Genomic DNA, 20,342 nt, shown 5'->3' with positions numbered 1-20,342 from the left:
CAGTTTTCAAAAATGCTCATATTTTTGTCAATTTGAGCAAAGACAGAGCTGGGGGAGACAGGGTGGGGGGGAATTTCTGAAAATTCAGTCCAGCTCAGAAAACCCTTTAATTACTAAGGACGGCCATTTAACTACCAATCTTTTGCATTTTTGTTGTTGCTAACACCCTTATCTCTTCTTCTGTACCAACCTCTTTTACTATAGCACGTGTTAATTAACAGACTGGATGGCAAAAGTTTCATTCAAGCTTTTTAAGCCCAAGTTTAAGGATCAGAGCAAACCAGCTGCAGAGAGGAAAGAGATCCTCAGATGCAGTTAATCCCAGCGCTTCTGGCTTTGCTGCTAACAGACCCAGCCCCTGTCCCCTCTCCTCCCCGTGCACCTCAGATGTTACGGGAGAGCAGCCTAGGCTACCAAGCAAAAACCTGCCTAAGAGCTAAGCCTCGCTGTGCTCCCAAGTCCTCCCTTTCAGCCCAGCTCTCCACCTAAGCCTTAAAAAATGAGGAGTTGGGCAAGCTCAGTGTAGTCAGACTTTTGCATTGGGGGAGACAGACAGGGAGATATTCAGAGTTACTGCTGCAGCGAGTTGCCGATATCGGGAACAGGTTCGTTCAGCTCATCCCATTTGTGAAACACAGGCTCCCACTTTAGCTTAGCCCTTCGGCTTGTGACTCGGATCTTTTGGTTCCCGTTCTGCAAGGAGAAAGCGACACGAGCTGTTATTCTCACAGTTTTTATTTGTAAAGGACATAGCATGAAAAGCTGTATTTCAATGTACTTCAAAACCTGAAAAAACCCATGTCAGTTTGTGATATGTATGTTAAAGTGCTTGATATAACAATACTTTACTAATGTCATCTTCTTGAAAATAATCCAGTTCTTATTCAGTTAGTAATAATGTAAAGACAAAAATATAAGTAATGGAGACATTTAGGGTCATTTTGAGCTATACAGGGCACATTTGTACATTTCAAGTGTAACATATGGTATTTCCCCTTAAGATGCACACCTTCATTTGATTGAAAGAAGGAATTTCCTCAAACATGCCTTTGCACAACTATTTTAAAAAGATAGTTTTGAACAATGATATCTAATTACACATGCCAGCCCAAAACAAACATGAGTAGAGTTTTCACTAAACAATACAGTTTCATTAGTTTCAGAGAATTATAAATACACGTTTTGTACACAGTGAGACATTTGATTCTCTGACTCTTTCAAGTTATATTGAATGTTAGCAAAACAGGACTATGCAAACTGCAACATTTGCGCACACAGATACTGGGTAGGAAACTTTGTAAAAGCAGAGTGCTTTGGTCTTTTCCAAGATTCCCTTTCTCAACCAATGAAGGTGCTTTAACACTGAAGTAAAAACTGTGTCAGCTTAGAAGAATCCTGATGGGTTTCTCGCCATTCTAGTGGACAGAATGATTTCTGTAAACCTCACAGGAAAAAAACTCACAGTTTCCAATAAACAAAAGTAGTCTACAAAAAAAAAAAAAAAAAAAGAAAAAAGAAAGAATGAAAGAAAGAAAGAAAGAAAGAATAGAAATTCACTACAAAGAACCATACTCCCAAGGTTGTCAAATAACTATTCTTCTATGAGTCAGAGGTACTCAGCTGTGCCCCTTTCAACACACCTTAGGGTGCTTTATTGCCTACAAGGAAACATTAGACATACGTCATTTTTATTGAATCATTAATATGATGTGAAACCTGACAAAAACAAACAAGTCTACACTTGCTAAAAAAGCTGATGTGAAGTTGTTTAAAGTTAAGTACTAAAGGTTCCTTAATCTAGTTTGAAATGGAGGAAGTCCCTATTTTGAAATTTCAAATTTTGCAGGTTTTGACTTACTCTTTTAACTTTTTTGACTTGCTCTTTGAAAAGACTTTAAGACATTATTGCCTTCTGTGTATATGATTTATTCATCTGTGCTTGACCTTTAGAGAGGACCACGTTTTTACTTTATCCTGCTTGCACTTAAACTGTGTCATGTTGGGTGAATGCTATGAATGCTTAAGTCATAAATTTATTTTGAGAAGAAGGAAAATGCATTCAGCTAGCAGATGCAAATGCTGCTGCAAAGAAATCCAGTGACTGAAGAGGTTATTATCTCAGTAAAATGAAAGTCACTTAGACTGGGCTGGGTGTGAGGAAATCGTGTATAGCAGCTATTAGACACAGAATGCCTGAATTGTAAGTGATAGAAAGCAAAACGTCCTAAGCAGTCATTACCAAATAATGCTGCCATATGCTTTCTGGTACTAAATGTATAATTTATTGATAAAGTAAAGCACTAGGAACGCATTTTCAATTGCTGATGAAGGTTTGCCATGCATCTTCTGCTGACTTTAGGCAGACTTGCCTGGCCTCTCAAAAAACCTAATACCTCAAGCTCCACTGCTCTGGACACATGAGGGAGAGGTCACGCAGCCACGAGCTCTGGCTACAAACTCATTACACCATTCACAGCCTTTACATTAGTCACTCACAACTCACAACCCCAGCAGTGACCCTGCAGTGCTGCCTGTGGTATTTGGGATGAGTTTAATCAGTTTAAGGAAGTGCAAGCGCTTTCCCTTCTAAAGACATTGGGCCACAATAAGAATTTTCTTCCAGACAGGAACATGATCCAAAACCTTGACACCAACATGAGTGCTCTTATAAGAACTGTACAGCAGAAGGACCACAGGAAAGCGAAGGAGCTGGACAACAGGCAAATGAGAAAGCTAACCCTAATTTGAATCCTCTTTCCTTTGCCTTAGCTCTCATCCCTCTTTCCATTATGTGCATACCATACAGAGATGTACTATTGCCCAGCACTCCAAAATCTTTTCTATTGCCATTTGAGAACAAAGCGCAGGGCAATACACTTACAGTACCAAATAAGGGCCTTTGCAAGCCACAGCTGACAGTTATAGCAGTGAGATGTCCACATCCACTGAAGAATTAGCCAAGATCAAAGGGAATAAACAAGTGAAAGCAAAAATACACCTATCTAAACTAACCTTTGAAAACTAAAAACAAATGAAGCTAACTATGCCTTCCGACCTCTTCAACTCCCATCTACAAGAAAGGAAAATATACCTCGTATTTGCTGCATGGTATCCACAAGTTGATTTTAATGGAATCTGCTGTTCATTTTTAGTGTACAGGATTTCACCACTTCCCAGTTTCTCTTCAAGACCTGGATGTACATAAATGTATTGTATCTCTAACACATTAACTGGAAGGACTGTGGGAGAGGAGCCTCAAACTACCAAAGTAGGATTTATTTTCCCCCCTCCTTTTACTTCATTCTTGTTTTGTAGCTGGATGATTAGAAAAGAAAAAAAAAAGAAAAAGTAGTAATCAAAGATCCTGTATTTCCTAGGAACACGTGTTCTGTGGGATACAGGAAGACTAGTAACCTGTCAGCATTTCAAAACCAGCTGAGATAGTTCAGTAGCACAGCAACATCGGTGTTTGTGGCTCTACAGCAATGATTCTTCTCAAGTACAGCAAGAATTTGGTACATCTCACGAACCAAATTCCTCAACGTGGGAAACAAATTAAGAAAAAAAGTCATCCACAACACAAACTGGTGTAGGGGGGATGTGAGGAGGGGTCATCAGAATACGTAGGCAGGGGAGGGACAAACCAAGGAGCCCACCGTCGTTCCCCCACCTCCAGCTGCGGCTGCGCAACTTGAACAGGAGCCTCTTGGGCTCTGAGGCTCACCAGTTCCTGTCTCCAGTGTTTCAGCCTTTCAACACTTGTCTCCCCTCTGGAGATCACTAGAAGTGATACAAAAGACCTTACAGAAAAAAATGACGACTCACAACTTCCGTGCGTGGAAAAGGTTGGGTCTTCGAACAAACAAACAAAAAAACCCAAAGGGAGATCATGTACAGTAGGGCAAACGGCATATGCTTACAAGATTTCCAAGAGTGAGACGATCACAACAGCTACATACAGATATTTGCTGTACTCATTTGCGATACCTGAAAAAAGCCCTGCTGAGTTTGCACTGTATTTACACATTGATTGGCTTCTTCCTCGCAAGCAAGTAGCGGCATCCCTTTCCGCCTTGGTCCTTCCCTCCCCCCAGTCCTTCCCCCAGGGCTTAAGCTACTCATATCCAGAACAAGAACATTCAGTCTAAGAAAATTTTCTTAGAGCAATATAATTTCTTCAAGAAGATAGCATATTTACACACATCTAACACATGAAAATACTCTATTTTATACTAAATTTCTGTTTCAAATAAACTACAATACTGCATTTCAGCTTTTTGCAGCTTCAGAGGACAGTCCTGATCTGGCATCAACGGGGCTTCCCTGCTCATGCTCCAGTAGGCAGCTTTGCCTTACAGTGGTGCACTACCACTGCGTTCAAGTCCCAACAGGTCTCCGGTTGCAGCTCGCTTGCTCGGGAAAGGAGTAACGAAGTTCTCGGCAGAGCTGCCCTAAACATCCACTCCTTTAATGAGTGACCCTTCTAGGACAATGTTGAAATCTTGCAATGTCTGTAAGACCCGGATAAGGGAGTTGACAGTCATGCGGTCCCGCAGAAGGGCGTTCTCCTCGTACATCCGGGTGATGGGCGGGCACTCCGCCAGCAGCGGGATCCACTGGGGCAACAAGTGGTCCCTGCAAAGGCACAAAAGGAATTATTTTAGCACAAAGGACAACAGATCTCAAACTGAAATTCTTCTCTAAAAACACAAGTCTTTCTTTTGTGTGTGTGATGCACAGTGTTTGCACAAAAAAAAAAAAAAGCTTCCTGTGTAATCCTGACTCTTAATTTTGCTGGTAAAATATGATAGAAATAACTGACCATACTGCAGGAATGAAGATGGAAAGATATCAGAAAAAAATGGACAAATAACTTGAAGAATTCAGTAACAGGGAAAGTAAAACCCAGGAAAAAAACAACCAGAAGACTGTTTTCCAACTGGGTTTCAGCAGACAAGATAAAACCAGTACTTATTTCTAGATATACCACCTTCTCCCCAAATATAATCAACCCCCCAGCCCAAGACAGAAAGCATTCAGAAAGATTCACCTACTATCATTTTGTCAAAATGACAACAGACATCCCATTTTCATATGCAAAATGATTCAGTGAGGATCTAGAAATGCACCAGCTCTTGTAAAGGAACTCTGGATTCCCAAAGCCTACACTTCAAACGTACAATTTCAAGACAAATTTCACACCTAGGACTGTCAAGCTAGAAGTTATAAAAAGTCAAAAATATTCTTAGAGGTTCAGACACTAGGCATGTATTATTACTGCTTCTTTGCTGCAATTTTCTGTCTACTATTAAAGCTACCTAAAATAGGAGCTGGTTAACTGACAGGTATAAAATATCTTAAAATAGAAAAATAAAGGTATATAATAAAGGTGTAAAGTATTCTTCTAGTCTAATGCAAGAGGACACTTATAATGAAGAACAGTTAGTTACCTAGTCCCCAGGCAAACCAGAATTTGGAATTTCCCATCCTTCCCAATGTTCCTTGGAGCTGTATTGATGGCAGCCACATAATGACAGAAGGATTTGCACGAAGATCTCTGAAGCAAAAGACCCTCCTCGTCTCCAATCTGGTCACTGGTTTCAAAATAAGCAACGGCTTTTTCTGTGGTAAGAAAGAAAATCAGAACCCAGTGACTAAAAAGTGCCTTTTAAAAGTTATTGCAACATAGAATTGCACAAGGGAGCCCTTAAAAAAATAGCCTGCCAACAGCTATTGCACAGTTTTTACACAGTTTCCTCATTCTAAAAATAAAAGGTAGTTGGAAAACTCCACCTCTGCTACACGGCAGTGGTCAGGAGACTGACTGATGTGTAACAGAGCTATGTAACATCAATGAGCCACAACAAGAGCATCTGTCAATGGTTTAATTGTAAGTGATACCATCAGCTGTGATTTTTCATTTTTTCTGAATAAGAACTTACCCTCAGGCTAAGAATCTCAACTTGTGAGCATGTTTTACGAGAATAAGTACGTTTTACATTACCGCAACATAGGCCTACAGATAAGTATCACCAGAAGACTAGTCCAGTGATTAGGATAGTTCTCCCAAATAAATAACTAGAAATCTAAGCCTTCCACTCCCTGCCCTTTCCCAACCGTCTCCCTCACATCAGTAGCTACCCTGCTGCAGCCTCCAGTCTGCCTTCTTTCTGGACAGAAAAGCACCTGTTTAAGCACTCATGTTTCAGTGAATGACTAGAATTTGAAGTGCTCTTAAATTTCTGCACAGATCTACATTCATCCTTTATAAAAAGTTTATCATTTCTCATCTTCCATCTTGTTTCTCATTCATTTTAAGTAACCTGGAGTGACTGATAAGCAGGAGCAGATGGTAGCCTCACTGATAAGGACCTGAGGTCTGTGCATGAGTAGTTATTTTGCCCTCATCTTTCTTCTCCTTCTGCCTCCAAACAACATAACTGCTTACCTATGAAATCCCAGATGAAGACGTTCTTATGAAAAATGCGAGATGATTTGAATCCGTGGTGGAAGACCTGCTCCAGTGCTGCAACCAGACCATTTTCTCCACACAGCAGGATGGTAAGGCTCCCTCTCTGCAGGAAAGGGAGAGGCTGTAAGCACAATTTGCTCTGTTCATATGCCAGAAGCTTCAGATCTAAAGGTTAACAGTCTCTACAGGTGCTTCAATTCCATTTCTGTTTATAAAAATATTTACATCCATTGTAGATACAAAGCAGGTAACAGTAAATAGGAAGTACCTCTTTCTCTGGTTTGTGAAAATGTTTCACAATATTGTTCACAGCTTCTCCAATTCCCTCTTGGATCTGTCCCGCATTAGGCTCTATAAAACAATGGAGAGCACAGTAATGGAAGATACCAACTTTAAAACATTCATTGAATTGTCACGATGACATAGCTTGAACTGCAGGAAACATTCTGTGTCTTTAACAGGGAAGAGTTCATGGAATCATTTGTCATGAGTAAACCTGAGCCTTAATTATAAGCAAGTGATCAGCAATCTTGAAATAGTTAAATAAATTGCCCCACTTAAAAATTCACAACTCAAGGATCTGCCTTGATCAATATTTTATTTCAGTTAATCATATCCTGCCCATCACATAGTGCACAGCAATCCTTTCGCTAAGAGACACAGGCTGGAAGGTTACAGCCCAGCCATTCGACACTTCTATATGACACAGGCCAGAAAACCTTGCACCCACGAATTCCTGGCTTGAACCCAAAAGGTTTATTGAGCCACAAGAAGTATGTATTTTAGGGACATGTCTAGTCATCACAGCAGTGTGAGGGATTATAGGCTGATGATATTTCTATGCTTGGAATAGATCCAAGTGTAAGTTATCTTCAATGTTAAAATGTATGCCCTATTTCTGCTGTGACTTGGTTTAGCTTTATGTTGCTACTGAATCATGCTACGCCTGCACCTAATTTATTTAACCATTGGTCTTCCTATGCAGGTGCCTGCAGAATGTTTTCAAGTTCCCCATTTGCTTTCTGATAAAACAGATCGAGCTTTTAATTCCTCTCATTTTGAACGGACTACTTCCAGAGCTCAAATCATTTTCATAGCTCTTCTATAAGTTCTTTCTAGTTTTTCAGACATACATAGGTTACCATGAGATTGTTCTACAATCGTTATTTTGGAAGTATGGTGTAATTCAGTATCATTTTAATAGATGATGACCGCCACAGTCTTTGGCAGGTCTAAAATACATTCTCGTGTGGTTCAAAAGACAATTGAATTATTGGGCTTTGCTTTTCTCAGACCTAAAAAAATGCTCTGCAGGTAGCTGTGGTGCCCTATGCCTTGAGCTAATATGGACTTGCACATGTAGAGAGCTGCAGTGATTCCATGACAATTTTTAAATGTTGCATTACTCTTGGAGGCTAATCTTTCCTTGCTTAACATTTTAGTAGTCATGACTTCTAATTTTACCAGAGCTAGACAGATTTACAAACAGGCTCCATACTGGGCTCATCTGCATGCTTGAGCTGACAATGTCCCATGCAGCCCCTACAGCCCCATGCCCTGTTATAGCCAGGTGGAGTTACTTGCAAAAAATAACTTTAGGGACATCTAGGGACACCAATCCTTCCAGTTTCCCTTTGGAGAAGGGCTCCTCCAAAAGGCAGCTCAGAGCATCCACGTCAGGTTGTGGCTCTGAAGTGCCCTCCAGAGAGGCTGTCTCCCCACCGACTGCAAAGAGAGCCCATGAATCTCAGCAGTATTAGCTATGGCCAACCCTGCTTCCTCCTCCTCCTCTATCTTGTATCCCTGTGCTCCAGGAGAAAGAGGTTATTCTCTCTCAGCTGCCACATGGGGAAATTCAGGGAGGTAAGGTGCACGATCGCAGAGCAAGCTGTGGACATGGAGATGGGGCAGAAGCAAGCTCATCCTTCAGGGGGTGACTGCCTGCTCCACCAAGCTTTGCTCCGGTGGGGAGCTCTCCTGTTAATGGGGCTATTTCTCTGCAGTCACTCACTGCTGCATCCTGGGAGAAGAGGGAAGGACTCACTCGTATTCTTCCCAGTGAGGGAAGTGATGCTCAACCTGCGAGCTGTGGTAGGAGACTTCTGCTGGGGTGGGGTACGGCACTGCTTTCCCAGCTCCTCGTCGGACGTTGAGGACACCAGCTCTCCAATAAGTATCCGCTCCAAACTGCCGTCGTCGACTCCCTTCCCCAGCCATCGTCCGCACGGAAACCTGCCGGACCAGCCAGCACAAGCGCTTCGGTCAGACGCGTGTTCTAGCTCTATTTCAAAGCTAGCGGGACAGTTACCACCCATAAACACTGCTAATGGGCAGGAAATACTCTGTAGCCAAAAACTTTTCACAAACCAGAACTGAGCAGGCAGTATTCACCTCAACGCTATTAAAAAGGCAAAACCAGAAAACACTACATTCGCCTTCCTTCTTAGGGAAAGAGAGCTATGCAAAGCTTGTATGAAAGCACTGGACACAGAAAATGTTATACATGTATTTAATGGGCCACATTTAGATTTCTGCTAGCGTTATTCTTCATCTGCAACCTTGATTGAGCCTTTAAAGGCTTATGATTAACAAAAAAACCCCAGAGTCCCCAGCCAACTGAAGCTGTAATGTATCCTCATATCTAATATCCAAACCGCACATGTGGTTGCTCTACTTCTTGACCTCATCCACAGTGTCAGTCAACTCCCAATCAACTCCGGTGCACATGCACATACTACCAGTGCTTGTACCCATTTCCTCCTGCTTTTTGCCATACACTGTGGCCAACCACAAGCTCTAGAGACCATCTCTCTGAATGGTAATTTTCCAAGTCCACATTTAGGAAAAGAATTAAGTCTGCTTAGCCAGATGTTTTGTAAAACCAGTGAAGAATTAGGACATCTTTTCTACACAGTATATAGTCATAATAGAAGATTAAGAAGTCATCAAAACCTCTTGCTTTCTTGAAATCTAAATTTCTGTACATTTGTTAGAATATTTAGGCATGGAAGGGCTTTCATTTATTGGCTCCTTTTTAAAAAAAAACAAAGATTTTCCCCAAAACTATCATTCCAGCTCTTGGGGTTTAAAGAGTTCATTTATGCACAATTGTACCACACTATTTTAAATCAAGAGATTTATTACTGGATAGAAACATATGAATCACTTCAAAAGTATCCATACAGTCTGTCCAATCTCAGAGTGATATGAGGAAAATCTGACATTCAAGTCCCATCTAATACTTATCCAGATTATTTGGCCTCAACTAGGGCTTCTGAAATGAGAGAACTGGGGGTGCGGTAAACTAACCCAACCCCTTCTGGTACTCAAATCAGCCCACCCTCTTCCATCATAGCTCTGCCCAGTTAAGGAGAAGACAAATGCTTTCTTGGTAAATCTGAGCTACTGCTAGGAAATTCAGACAAAGAAAAATAGAACATGGATGAAACTTGTTGCTTACTTGTATGTATGTCCCGTTATTTCATTTCTGACCATGACACAATCAACCAGCCACTTGGCTAATAGCCCTGAGTTGTCATGACCAATCTGAACAGTCGTCATTTTTCCTAAATTCTGGCACTGAAATGAATAACATTTTTTACTATATTTAACTAACAACAGACCACTCCTCCATCCTCCCCGCCACCACATGCACATAGATGGTCTCAAATTTATGTTTTTATTCAGGTTCCTTTGATTTATATAGCAGGCATTTTCAACCAAACGCACAGAACTTGGGAAAAAAAGGAGAAAACAGAATAATTGCTGTTTTGGGGTAAGACAGGAGAAAAGAAGTACCTTGAAATAAACCTGTTAAAATCTTGTGAAGAGAATATATTCTTTGTTGTGAGAATTCACCCTGAATAATTCTGTGTTAATTACAAGTTTCTGAGCTACGGTGATAAAAAGGTGTGCTTTTGTAGAAGAAACAAATCTTCAATACAAACAGCTTCTCAAAATAGCATCTGTAATACAGACCTTTGCGAGGATGGAATCACTCCACACTATGAAGTAGTCCCTAGATCCTTTATTACTGTCAAAGATCGATTTGTCTATTTTGGGGCAAGACGAAAACCACTAATATGAGAAGCTTAAGATCACCAAGAGACAGGCACAAGGAAAACAAGGGACTGCGAATTCCAGTGAAATATGTAATTGTAGGTGGGGCTGGCAGTAACATCTATTAACGTCACCTAAACAGTTCCCTTACAAGACCTTGGTTTTCATTGCTTCTAACACTGGCAAACAAGCAGTTCAAGCTGACTTTTTCCATAGTGGGTGGCTACCCAAGTTGATATTTTGGGAAAACTTCAGCCAAAAGAGTATTCCAGAATAGCATTACCATAGTCCTTAAAAAACATCTGTTATATTGCCTGTTAGAAGTCTTGAGATCTTTTCTACAAAATACTGATATCTAAACAGCTTTTGAACAAGAAAATACCTTCCCTGTCTCTGCCAAAATCCACCTATGTTGGGATCCTGTCCAAATCCATCTCTATTAAAGTCTGCTTACATTTTGTTTTGCTTTGGATCAGTTTGCATACGCTTAGTAGATGCAACTTCAATTTCAGCAGCAAATACTCCCAGGTAATCCCTCCTTACCAGGGCTGGAGCAGAGCCGAGCTGTAACCCAGAGGTGGGAGTGCAGGCGGGAGCCCAAGGCAAAGAGGAAAAAACTTCAGCAAGTAGGGAAGAAAGAGCCTGCTGGGGATGGGAGCTCTACGGTTTGCAGAGGGTTGCACCTGGAGCTGGAAAGCTGCAGGGTATGGGGGCTGGACCGGCCAGTTGGGAGGACGGGAACAACCTCCAGCAGGGAGCTGGAGGAGAGGAAATTTGGGACTGACCAAATGTTAGAAAAGGGGCCAGGGTAGAGGTCAGTGGGGAGGACAGACTGAAGGGAATAGAAACTAGGGAGGAAATTAGAAGTCAGAAATGCATCCAGAAAATGAAAATAATAATAGCTGGCAAGGAGACCTAGAAGGGAATGAGAAGTGGAAATAGCCTAGTGAGGTGAGAAGAGTAGGCTTGGGCCAGGACAGGGAGAGCAGTGGAGCCGGCAGGAAACCTTGCTATGTGCTCATACGAATTTTCCTCTGCCACAGGAGGGGCAGGCAGCCCTATTTTCCTGCTTTATTTAAAATGTTCTGCAACCTGGAAAACCTGGACAGAATGTAAAATGTTGTGTTCTTAACATAATAAATCCTCACCAAATAAATATTTATTTGGAAGCATGTTCCATAGTGGAAGTAAAACGGAATGAGAGTGCACTCACCTCAAACGTCATTTCTAGGTGGTTTTTAGGAATCTGCATTATGCCTGTATCTCCTAGTTCTCCAGAAACACAAATCCATGGGTTTGATGTGGTTATTGCATTGCTTAATTTTTTGATGGGGATTATCACTGACCTATATGGGATCACTAAGAGCAGAAGAGGAGAAAAAAAAATTAGTCTTGACCATTTTTTTTCAGTAAATACAGTTTATAGAGTAAGCCATGCTTCTCCCTTGGAGACGAGTTCCATGTCTCAGCAGCATTATAAGTAAAAATCCTGCTCAGTACTGTCCGTAAAGGCTGAGACAAACCAACAAAGTGCCCTGCTGCGGAGGCAGGCTCTCCTCTCGCAGAGAGTCACAGCAGCATTCCCAGTCTAGACAGCCAGCCAGCTACGAAACAGAAAAAAAGCTGGTCTGCAGTGCCGCTTTTGGGTTGTTTCCACACACACTAATTTCTGCAAGCAACCTACAGGAGCGGCCTTCAGGCAGCTGCTTCTTAAATCTGTCATTAGGAGACGGTGGCTCTCGTAGCTCTGCAGTGGTTGCGGCGAGAGCCCGTCCCCGGGCCACCGGGGGCTTTTGGGCCAGGAGGTCCCAAGCGAGGCCGCGGCTTGGCGCGGGCACTGGGGTAGCAGGGCGCAGCGTGCTGGGCTCGGGTGCCGCAAGGTGGTGCTGCAGACTTGCGATGGGCGCAAGCATTTGCCTTGCAGTGAAAGCCGCTCAAAGCAAGGGTGACCTTCTTGTTCAGTGGAGAAAAAAAAGGGGGGGGGGGGGGAATAAATCTCATCTGCGTCAAGCCACCCCTGTATGGTGAGAGTGGGGCACACAGAAGGTTATACAGGGCACTGGAAATATGAGAAATATTGGCAAGGCTGGTAATGGCATAATCAGACCAAAGCCTCAAATCTGAGGTGTCTCTGTGAAATTTCCCAGCCCCTTTTTGTTTTGTGGATTTTTTTTTTTGTTTTAAACCTGCACCATTCATATCTGCTTGAGACAACAGGAACAGCCCCCCACCCCAGTTTGGATTTGACTGTGAGGTATTGTATGCTAGCACTAGAAGACTGTTTTTCCTTATGTTTAAAAAGATGCTTTTGTATTAAAAAAAAAAAAAAAAAAAAAAAAGCTGGCTTATTTTATGTGCAGTATGATGACACTGCACTCAGGAAAAAAATCTCAAAACTCCAAGTACTTGTCCTACGGGGGAGAGCTGCCAAGCAGGATGCCCCAGAGAAACAAGGTAATCAAGGATGAATAAATCTCCTTGCACTGTGCTAGTTCTGAGGGGATTTAATTTTTAAGGGGAGAAAAGTAGAGTGAGCGACTATTCTGACAACCAAGTATAGCTTGTTTCACTTTACTCTAAATGGATAAGAAAATGAAAACTAAAGTCAATCCAAAAAATTAGGTCATCTCATGGGGCCTTGCCTTCTCAGCAGCGTCCAGTGTTGGAGGGACATAAGATTCATGTTCAGGTTTTGATCCAATCTCTCCTCTCATTCTTGTAAGAAAGGAGGAGGAAGGGAAATCTTTTGGACATTTAATGGCAGAGGAAGAAATGAAAAATATACAGGGCAGCACAAAGTGCCTTGTATTTCATTCTCCAAGACTTCCATCTCTTTCTCAGTTTGCAGAGAGCAGGCTCCTAGGATGTACATTTAGTGACGTCCGGAAAGAAGCATTAGGATGTAGTGGGCTTTTCTCAGAAGAAAGATGAAAGAGGACCATCTCAGAAAGAAAAACTGTAAGTGCTACAGCACTCTTTGCCGATTACTCCCCTCCGCTCTTATCTACAACACTCGCACACAACATTGAACTCCAGCTGGTTTCCCAGAGCAACACCCAGCCCCGACGATCCCAGCAGCTATAACCAAGGTTTCCAGATAAGGGCTCAGCTAGTCAGACAACAGCACAGCAATATCCTCTCACACACATCATGACAGCAATTAATTTTTATTCAAGGGCAGTAAAATTGATTCTCCAACTCACTGATTGTGGTGAAGACGCTTGTGAAGCAGAAGTAATCCACTGCGTTGAGTGAGAGTAGGTGATACAGAAACTGTTCCCGTTCTTCTTCACAGCGCAGAAAAGCATAACGCTTGTAAAGCTTCCTGATAGAAATAAATACATTGCTGTCTCATTGAGAAAGCACCACACATCTTAGCAGGTCTCAGAACACCAGATGAGGAGTTGATCTTCACCAGAAGCATGAAAAGTGAGATTCTCAACTAATATAAGCTGCTGGGAACCCACTGCAGCTAATAAAAATAGACCTATTTATGCCAATTCCATTTCTAATCATTTTTAGTTAACAAATGCAACCTCTGATAGAGATGCTGATTATCCCATATCCACAGGCTAGGACCACTAGCACAGAACAACATTAGTTGGACTTTTAAAAAATGTCTGGGGAGGGAACGTACGCATGTGACTGTGCAAGAGCACACACATAGAAGTCAGCCCCTCAGCCCTGTTGGCTACTCCCAGCTTTATTCACCTGCAGCAACACCAGCCTATGCGTAGTTGGAAATATGATATGCAAGTAGGTCTAAATGCAATGGCCTTCCCAACAAAATAAGTGCCATGCTAAATATATAGAAGACTTAGGGCACATTTGTGATGCAGACAGTCCCGTGATGGCTCTGAAAGATGGACACACCTGAGTCAGTGCCGCGCTAGGTCAAGTGTCATGTCAAGCACTGAGCCCAGATCTGATCGGCTGTCTGAGCATTACCCTCTACGCCGTGCATGTGTATCACAGACTGTGCTGAACTCCATGATGCCTTGACTAGACTACGGAGTTCATCTCTTTAAAGCAACAGTTTTGTTTATGTTGCATCAAAGCACTGATACAAACTAGCACTACCCACAACAGCAGATCTGAGCCAACACACAGCATCCTCACTTAAGCCCATTCAGGCTTTCCCATTATCATACCCACCATGGAATAAGCTTGCCTAATACCCTAATCTTCCTTCCACTCCATCCTTCAACAGAGAAAGCTAAACAGCAGGCATCAAAAAACAGAAAGTGCCAAACTGTGCCAGGTACCACCCCTCTACTCCTTTGGTTCTGAGACACCAGCGCACAGAGCCATCACATCACCTCATCTCCTACTACTAGCAGATTTGAGTATTTGTTAGCTTCTGGTGTAATCATTCACATAAATCATCACAAAGCCAGTTCTGCTACAAGCTGCATGCTTCAGCTTGGACATTTTCTTTTCAGAGGATTTGTTTCTTCTAAAGGGACTGCTGTGAGGGGATGAAGTCCGGGAACACCTCCACAAGCAGTTACACTGGCAGACCACAGCAAGCCTTAAGTGCCTGTGTGTATATGCTTGCAAAAGGAGGAAAAAGTAGGAAAGCTAAGAGAGTGGGAGGGTTGGCCTCTAACCCAGCTCGTCCGCAGTCAGGACGAGGGCCTGCAATTCGCTTGAGCCAGCCTAATGTGGAGCTGCTCGGAGAAAGGAGAAACAGGGCATTCCTGCCCCTCCTGCTTCATTTGCACAAGATACAACGATTGAAAGGCTGGAAAGTGAATTGGATCAAATGCACTGACCTGACCAAAACCAAATCCCTCCTCCCCTTCAAAGTGCAATTAGTTTTCCATGCAGATTAGCAGACTTCTGCCCTGCTGGGTGGGCAGTACCTCCTTCATCAGTCATGCTCTGCTGTTCAATCCTGTCTAGCCAGAAACCACAGTACTTGAAACACCTGAAGATGTGAAGGAGAAGCTTTGAGAACAAGGGCTGACTTACTTGGCGAGCGCCTGGTTGGAAAGCAGCTGCTTCAGGTGCTGAGACAAAAGCTTCTTCTCCAGGGAAAGCCGAATCCAGGCTCGGGCTCGCCCCACGTCCGTCTTTATCTCACTCATGTTCTGAACATGCCTGAAATGGGGAGAAATAATAAATCAATCACAAAAATCCTATGTGCTCTGAGTGGCAGCATCCAGAATGACGCAGCAGCCGAGATGGGAAACGTCTGCTGACAGGAGCTGCTGCAGGGCAGCCAGAGCCAAATCCCACTTCCCAAGAAGTGGGATGAAAGTTCATGCGATTACTGGTAAACCCAAAAACCTGGGTGAAAACAATTTCTAGAGAAGCTGATCCCTAGAAAGAAAGCTGTACTGCTTAGGAAGAAGACTTGAGTCCAGCCTAACCACGGACAAGCCCCCCCAGCCCCTGCACCCTGCCCGGCGGCGTGAGACCCCAGTTGGCCTGGGGACATGGTGCCATTCAGCCCTTCTCAGGCGCTGCCGCTTGCAGCTGGGACATACGATGATGCACACCTGCGGGACCGCTCGGCTGCTCTGCCTCCCGGCACTGGCGTGACCAAGTGAGTGGTGTAGGCCTGCGCATCGCTGCATTGCCTGGGGTGGACATCCCCACAGACGCTACCTATACTGCTAAAAAAGCAGCCACCTCATGAGGTCTTGTTACATTGCAGCAGCTCCCGCGAGATGCCAACACAAACAGGTACATCTGCGAGGGCAAAGGACAGGCATCTTAAGAGTTTCCCCAAACCACTGTAGTCTGACGACAAGTCTAAATATAAGAGTGATTAGAAACTCATAGGCTCTAACAGACCCCTCAATGACAACAGCGATGGGAAATCTTAGGAAAAGGGGATTATTAGAAAAAACAAGTGACAGGCACACTCCAGAAACACTTAACATTACCTTGGTCCTAGCCACCCTGCATCAGACAGATCTGGGAGTCTAAACAAAGTCCTTCCAGCAGAAATAGTGCAGACTGCCTTAAAATACTAGCCCCTTTATCCAAGGAATACACTTACAGCAAGATCTCCCCCCTTTTCAGGGATGTAACAGATCCTCACATAAGGGATTATCTAACACTGAGCAGCCCACAAGCTCCACACGCTTGGTTTGCAGAAAAGCAGAACTATTTCATAGGGGCTTTCTTTGGTTTTGCCTATCTTTTTAAAAACTTCCCATATTTCAGGCTGGAGAATGCCAGAAGCTCTAGTCCTCGAGCACAAGGAGCTTTAGAGGAGGAAGAAAACTGCCATGGCAGATTGACGCTGCTTCCAAAAACCCCCTACTTAGTTAAATAAATAGCAAGAAAAATGAGTAACTGTTTCCAGCAGTGGAAAGAAAGGGCTGCAATTTCTTAATTTTTACTCAGTTTGCATGTTAAGCGCACAGGCAATTTAGCACTAAACCTCTGTAGCAGGCTTAAAGTCTCATCAGCTGAGAGAGAAAACTCTGATCTTTGTTGCCATTTTCTTCCAACTCCTACATCATCCTTTAAGGCCCTCTGTACACCGAAGAATGTTAGGACATCTGGCTATGTTTACTCCAAAGAAAATCCAACAAAGTCGTGCTGTGACTGATGCTTTTTACGTTGACTAGTATAGTCTCACTGTCTCGTGCTTTTTCCCATCTGTGTGTTACACCCAAGCACGTGCTTTGTGTTTTATTTAGATTCTGCATTATTTGGGAAAAATACTCTCTCTTGTTTACAGAGCTTCTAACATAACAGGACTATGGCCTTAAAGGCAGATGTACAACGTACGACGTAGCACTGTCCAGGAATACATGCCAGCTCTGAATAAATGAGGTGGATACCAGAAGCAGCTCAGCAGCACCCAGCACTGTTCTCTGCCCAGGCTCATCTACTCCAATTCTGCAAATATTGGTGTGCCTTTGCAATACTAGCCGAGAGGTTTGTATCATGCTGCTCTGTGCTGTAGGTACATATCTGCATTGCCATCAGGAATAAACAATCGATAGGAGCAATGGTAGCTTGCCAGTGGCAAAAGCCAGGTTAGCTGAAACTCCCTTAAAGAAAAAAAAAAGTTTTTAAAAAGAAACTTTCTTCCTCTTTTGTAACATGATGCACAGATGGCTCTCCGATGGAACAGACGAGAAGCACTATTTCTCAGTGAACCGCAAAAAGGGCACCAGAAGGGCACGTTACACCCACACATGCAAGTCCTTGCCCTTTATAAGCAAGTTCAGCAGTGATGCCCCTCTTTAGCAGCGATGCCTACTGGCTGAATCACTGCATGGATCCTTGCTGCTGGCACAGGAAAACACTTTGTGAAGCAACATCCTTCTTAGCCCAGAGCACAAGAGCGAGCATTAGACCTTCCAGCACAGACAACTGGGCATGTGATCAGAGGTCCTTGGGAAATAGGATGTGCACTTTACTCAACCACATCATGCTGAGGCACTCTCTTCAGACATTTAAAGGCTTTGAGATGGGAAGATCAAAGCATAGGATCTCCCCCCTCCCTGCAGTGCTTGCCCTAAATTACATCTAATATAAAAAGCAAGTAGACTGTGTTATTTTCCTGTGAGGAGATTCAAATAGAGGTGGACCCAAGCCTTATTCCATGTGTGCTCCGTATGTCTTCATTACTTGTTTCTGGTTCAGACCACATTTACATAAATTGTGCATTTGGGAAAGATAAGGCTCTGCAACCATCCAGCTTGACAAAAACGTTACAAAGATTCAGTAATCGGTCTCGGTGTCAGCGAAGGCAGCTTAACAGAACATTCAGGAACTCAGATTTATTTCATTCTCAGTTGTGAGAGTCAAAACAGCTCTATTTTTATCAGTGACCTATGTGTAAGCACTGTATGCTCTCCACCGCACAGCAAACTCTCTTTGTCAGAGCACGGAGCAGCAATTTCCATGCAACTCCCTAGGTTGGGACTAGCTTTTAATCCCATTAGTAATAAAGAAAAATCTATTTTCCCTGTCAAATGTAAGCCTGGGGTATGGCGAGGCATGCCCTTTGCAAATAGCTGTGCTGACAGAGGAGGTTACCACTGCTTGGTATCACCGTGCCCCCTGTTCCAAGCGCAGGCAAAGGCCTTATTAGCTTGTAGCGCAGAGGCAGCAGGTCTCTGATAACCCAGCTTCTTCCCACTGCAACAGGTTAAGTAGCACTTCTGTGGGCAGCAATGCAGCTGCAGGAAAAATCTGTCCATAGCCCTGCCAAAAAGGTACTGATGGCAACAGCAGCTACCGATGCTGCAGCAGCGGCGGAGCTGGGGAGAGCGCCCCGTGGTACAGACGCTCGACCCGACGGCCAGCCCCCGAGGCCAGCCTGCTCTGCCCTGCTGCCATCACATGCTTCGGTGTTCAGCCCAGTGACGCAGTTGGCGAGATAAAGCGGGGCCAGTAAAGGAGACAGGGAGCCGCAGCGCCCCAGTGTGCGCCTGCTGTGCCCACTGCAAGCGGGGAGCCAGGACGACTTGCACCGTTTGCTGGGCGGGAGGGGAGGCATGGGACCTCTGCGGCTTGTTACTGGAGACCTGCCGATGGGAGTGAGAGCCAGCGCAGCAAGCACAGGCTTGCCTGGAGAGGGAGGACGTGAAACCCGGGCCCAGCTGGAGCAGGGGCTCCCGCGCGTTGCACACGTGCTGCTGGCGCGGCTGGGCACGCGGACATCTGCCCCGAGGGGAGGCCAGGACCCAAACAGGCTGCAGCAGGAGCCCGCCGAAGCCGGAAGAGCGGCGGCAGATCCACGCCAAGGAGAGCGAGGGCATACCTCCAGCCACACTTGTGCAGAGACTGTCTGCGCAAGAACCAAAATAAACATCTCAAACGTTTTCCACATCTAAGACGCGTGCTTTTGTGAGGGAGACTGAGGACATACAGCATTACATATAGCATAGGCTCATCACGCATTTGGAGCATGACTGTGATTCAGCCCTGCGTTTTAACTTGTTTATGCAACCTTGCATGGGCCACAAAAACCAAGCCATGCTTAAGGCAATGCTTAGTCCTTTAGCCATTAGTTCAGTTAGCACCACAACCCCAGCAATTTAACTCTTACCCATCCCTCTAACTTCTGCATATATCTGTGTGTGCAAGCAAACATTAAACAGCATTCCTTCCAAGCAGGAGAAAGTATGCAATGGGATTACATATGACAGATTCAACTCACCATCTGTCTGAGATTTGATATGACCAGACATGCTTGTGTACAGTCACAAATACATGAGATGCTACAAAGGTAGTGTTCTGCCTCTGTACTTTTCCCCCCTGAAAAGTAGCGGACTCAGACTTGTGATTCAAGCAACAGAGTTCAAATTTGTAGAGGACTTTCTTGCAACTGCTTGGAAGCCCAAAGGCATGCCTGCCCCCATGGGCATGCACATCCTCCCGCGCCAGGAATTGCCTCCCTCCCTCTGCAGGGCACGCAAGCTTTGGCTCCAAATCCTTCTGCAGCCTTTCCCCTAACTGGCCCTCTACAGACCTGTCAGCTTCACGGGCTAGAGTTAAATAAATAGCTGCCATATCCCCCAAGAGAGACTGAGATGACAGACACACGTTCTAAATGACCTCTTGACACTATATTCCTAATTACGCTGCACATATTCTTCCTCCTATTCCCTCCTCCTTTTTGCCTCATTTTAGCCCTACATGGCATGTCATATTCTTTAAAAACAGAGTGCGAGATGCTTGAACTACATTACATAAAACAAATTAGTTACACACTATAGGTGGGAAGAAAAGTCATTTTCTTTCTGGAAAGTCTGACTAATCTGTGTGCTCTCACATCTGAAAAAATTGGTAATTATGCACATGGTTAAATCACATCATTGTTATCAATGTTTTG

General features: G+C 43.9%; 1 protein-coding gene across 2 annotated transcripts in view; it reads right to left on the bottom strand.

Annotated features, from left to right (window-relative positions):
• Nucleotides 1–719: 719 nt before the first annotated feature.
• Nucleotides 720–20,342, bottom strand: part of DENND5B (DENN domain containing 5B) — a 120,629-nt gene continuing 101,006 nt past the window's right edge. For both annotated transcript variants that reach the window (XM_064514604.1, XM_064514605.1), the window contains 9 exons: nucleotides 15,506–15,634; nucleotides 13,735–13,856; nucleotides 11,745–11,890; nucleotides 9,933–10,051; nucleotides 8,517–8,704; nucleotides 6,741–6,823; nucleotides 6,449–6,575; nucleotides 5,451–5,622; nucleotides 720–4,635 (listed from right to left, as the gene is read on the bottom strand). In XM_064514604.1, coding sequence (XP_064370674.1) covers nucleotides 4,452–4,635; nucleotides 5,451–5,622; nucleotides 6,449–6,575; nucleotides 6,741–6,823; nucleotides 8,517–8,704; nucleotides 9,933–10,051; nucleotides 11,745–11,890; nucleotides 13,735–13,856; nucleotides 15,506–15,634 — 1,270 coding nt within the window. In that variant the 3' untranslated portion in view covers nucleotides 720–4,451. The remainder of the gene's footprint in view (nucleotides 4,636–5,450; nucleotides 5,623–6,448; nucleotides 6,576–6,740; nucleotides 6,824–8,516; nucleotides 8,705–9,932; nucleotides 10,052–11,744; nucleotides 11,891–13,734; nucleotides 13,857–15,505; nucleotides 15,635–20,342) is intronic.

This window comes from Dromaius novaehollandiae, chromosome 1 (assembly GCF_036370855.1).
Source record: "Dromaius novaehollandiae isolate bDroNov1 chromosome 1, bDroNov1.hap1, whole genome shotgun sequence".
Classification (NCBI taxonomy): Eukaryota; Metazoa; Chordata; class Aves; order Casuariiformes; family Dromaiidae; genus Dromaius; species Dromaius novaehollandiae.
This window is presented reverse-complemented; position numbering and strand designations above follow the sequence as displayed.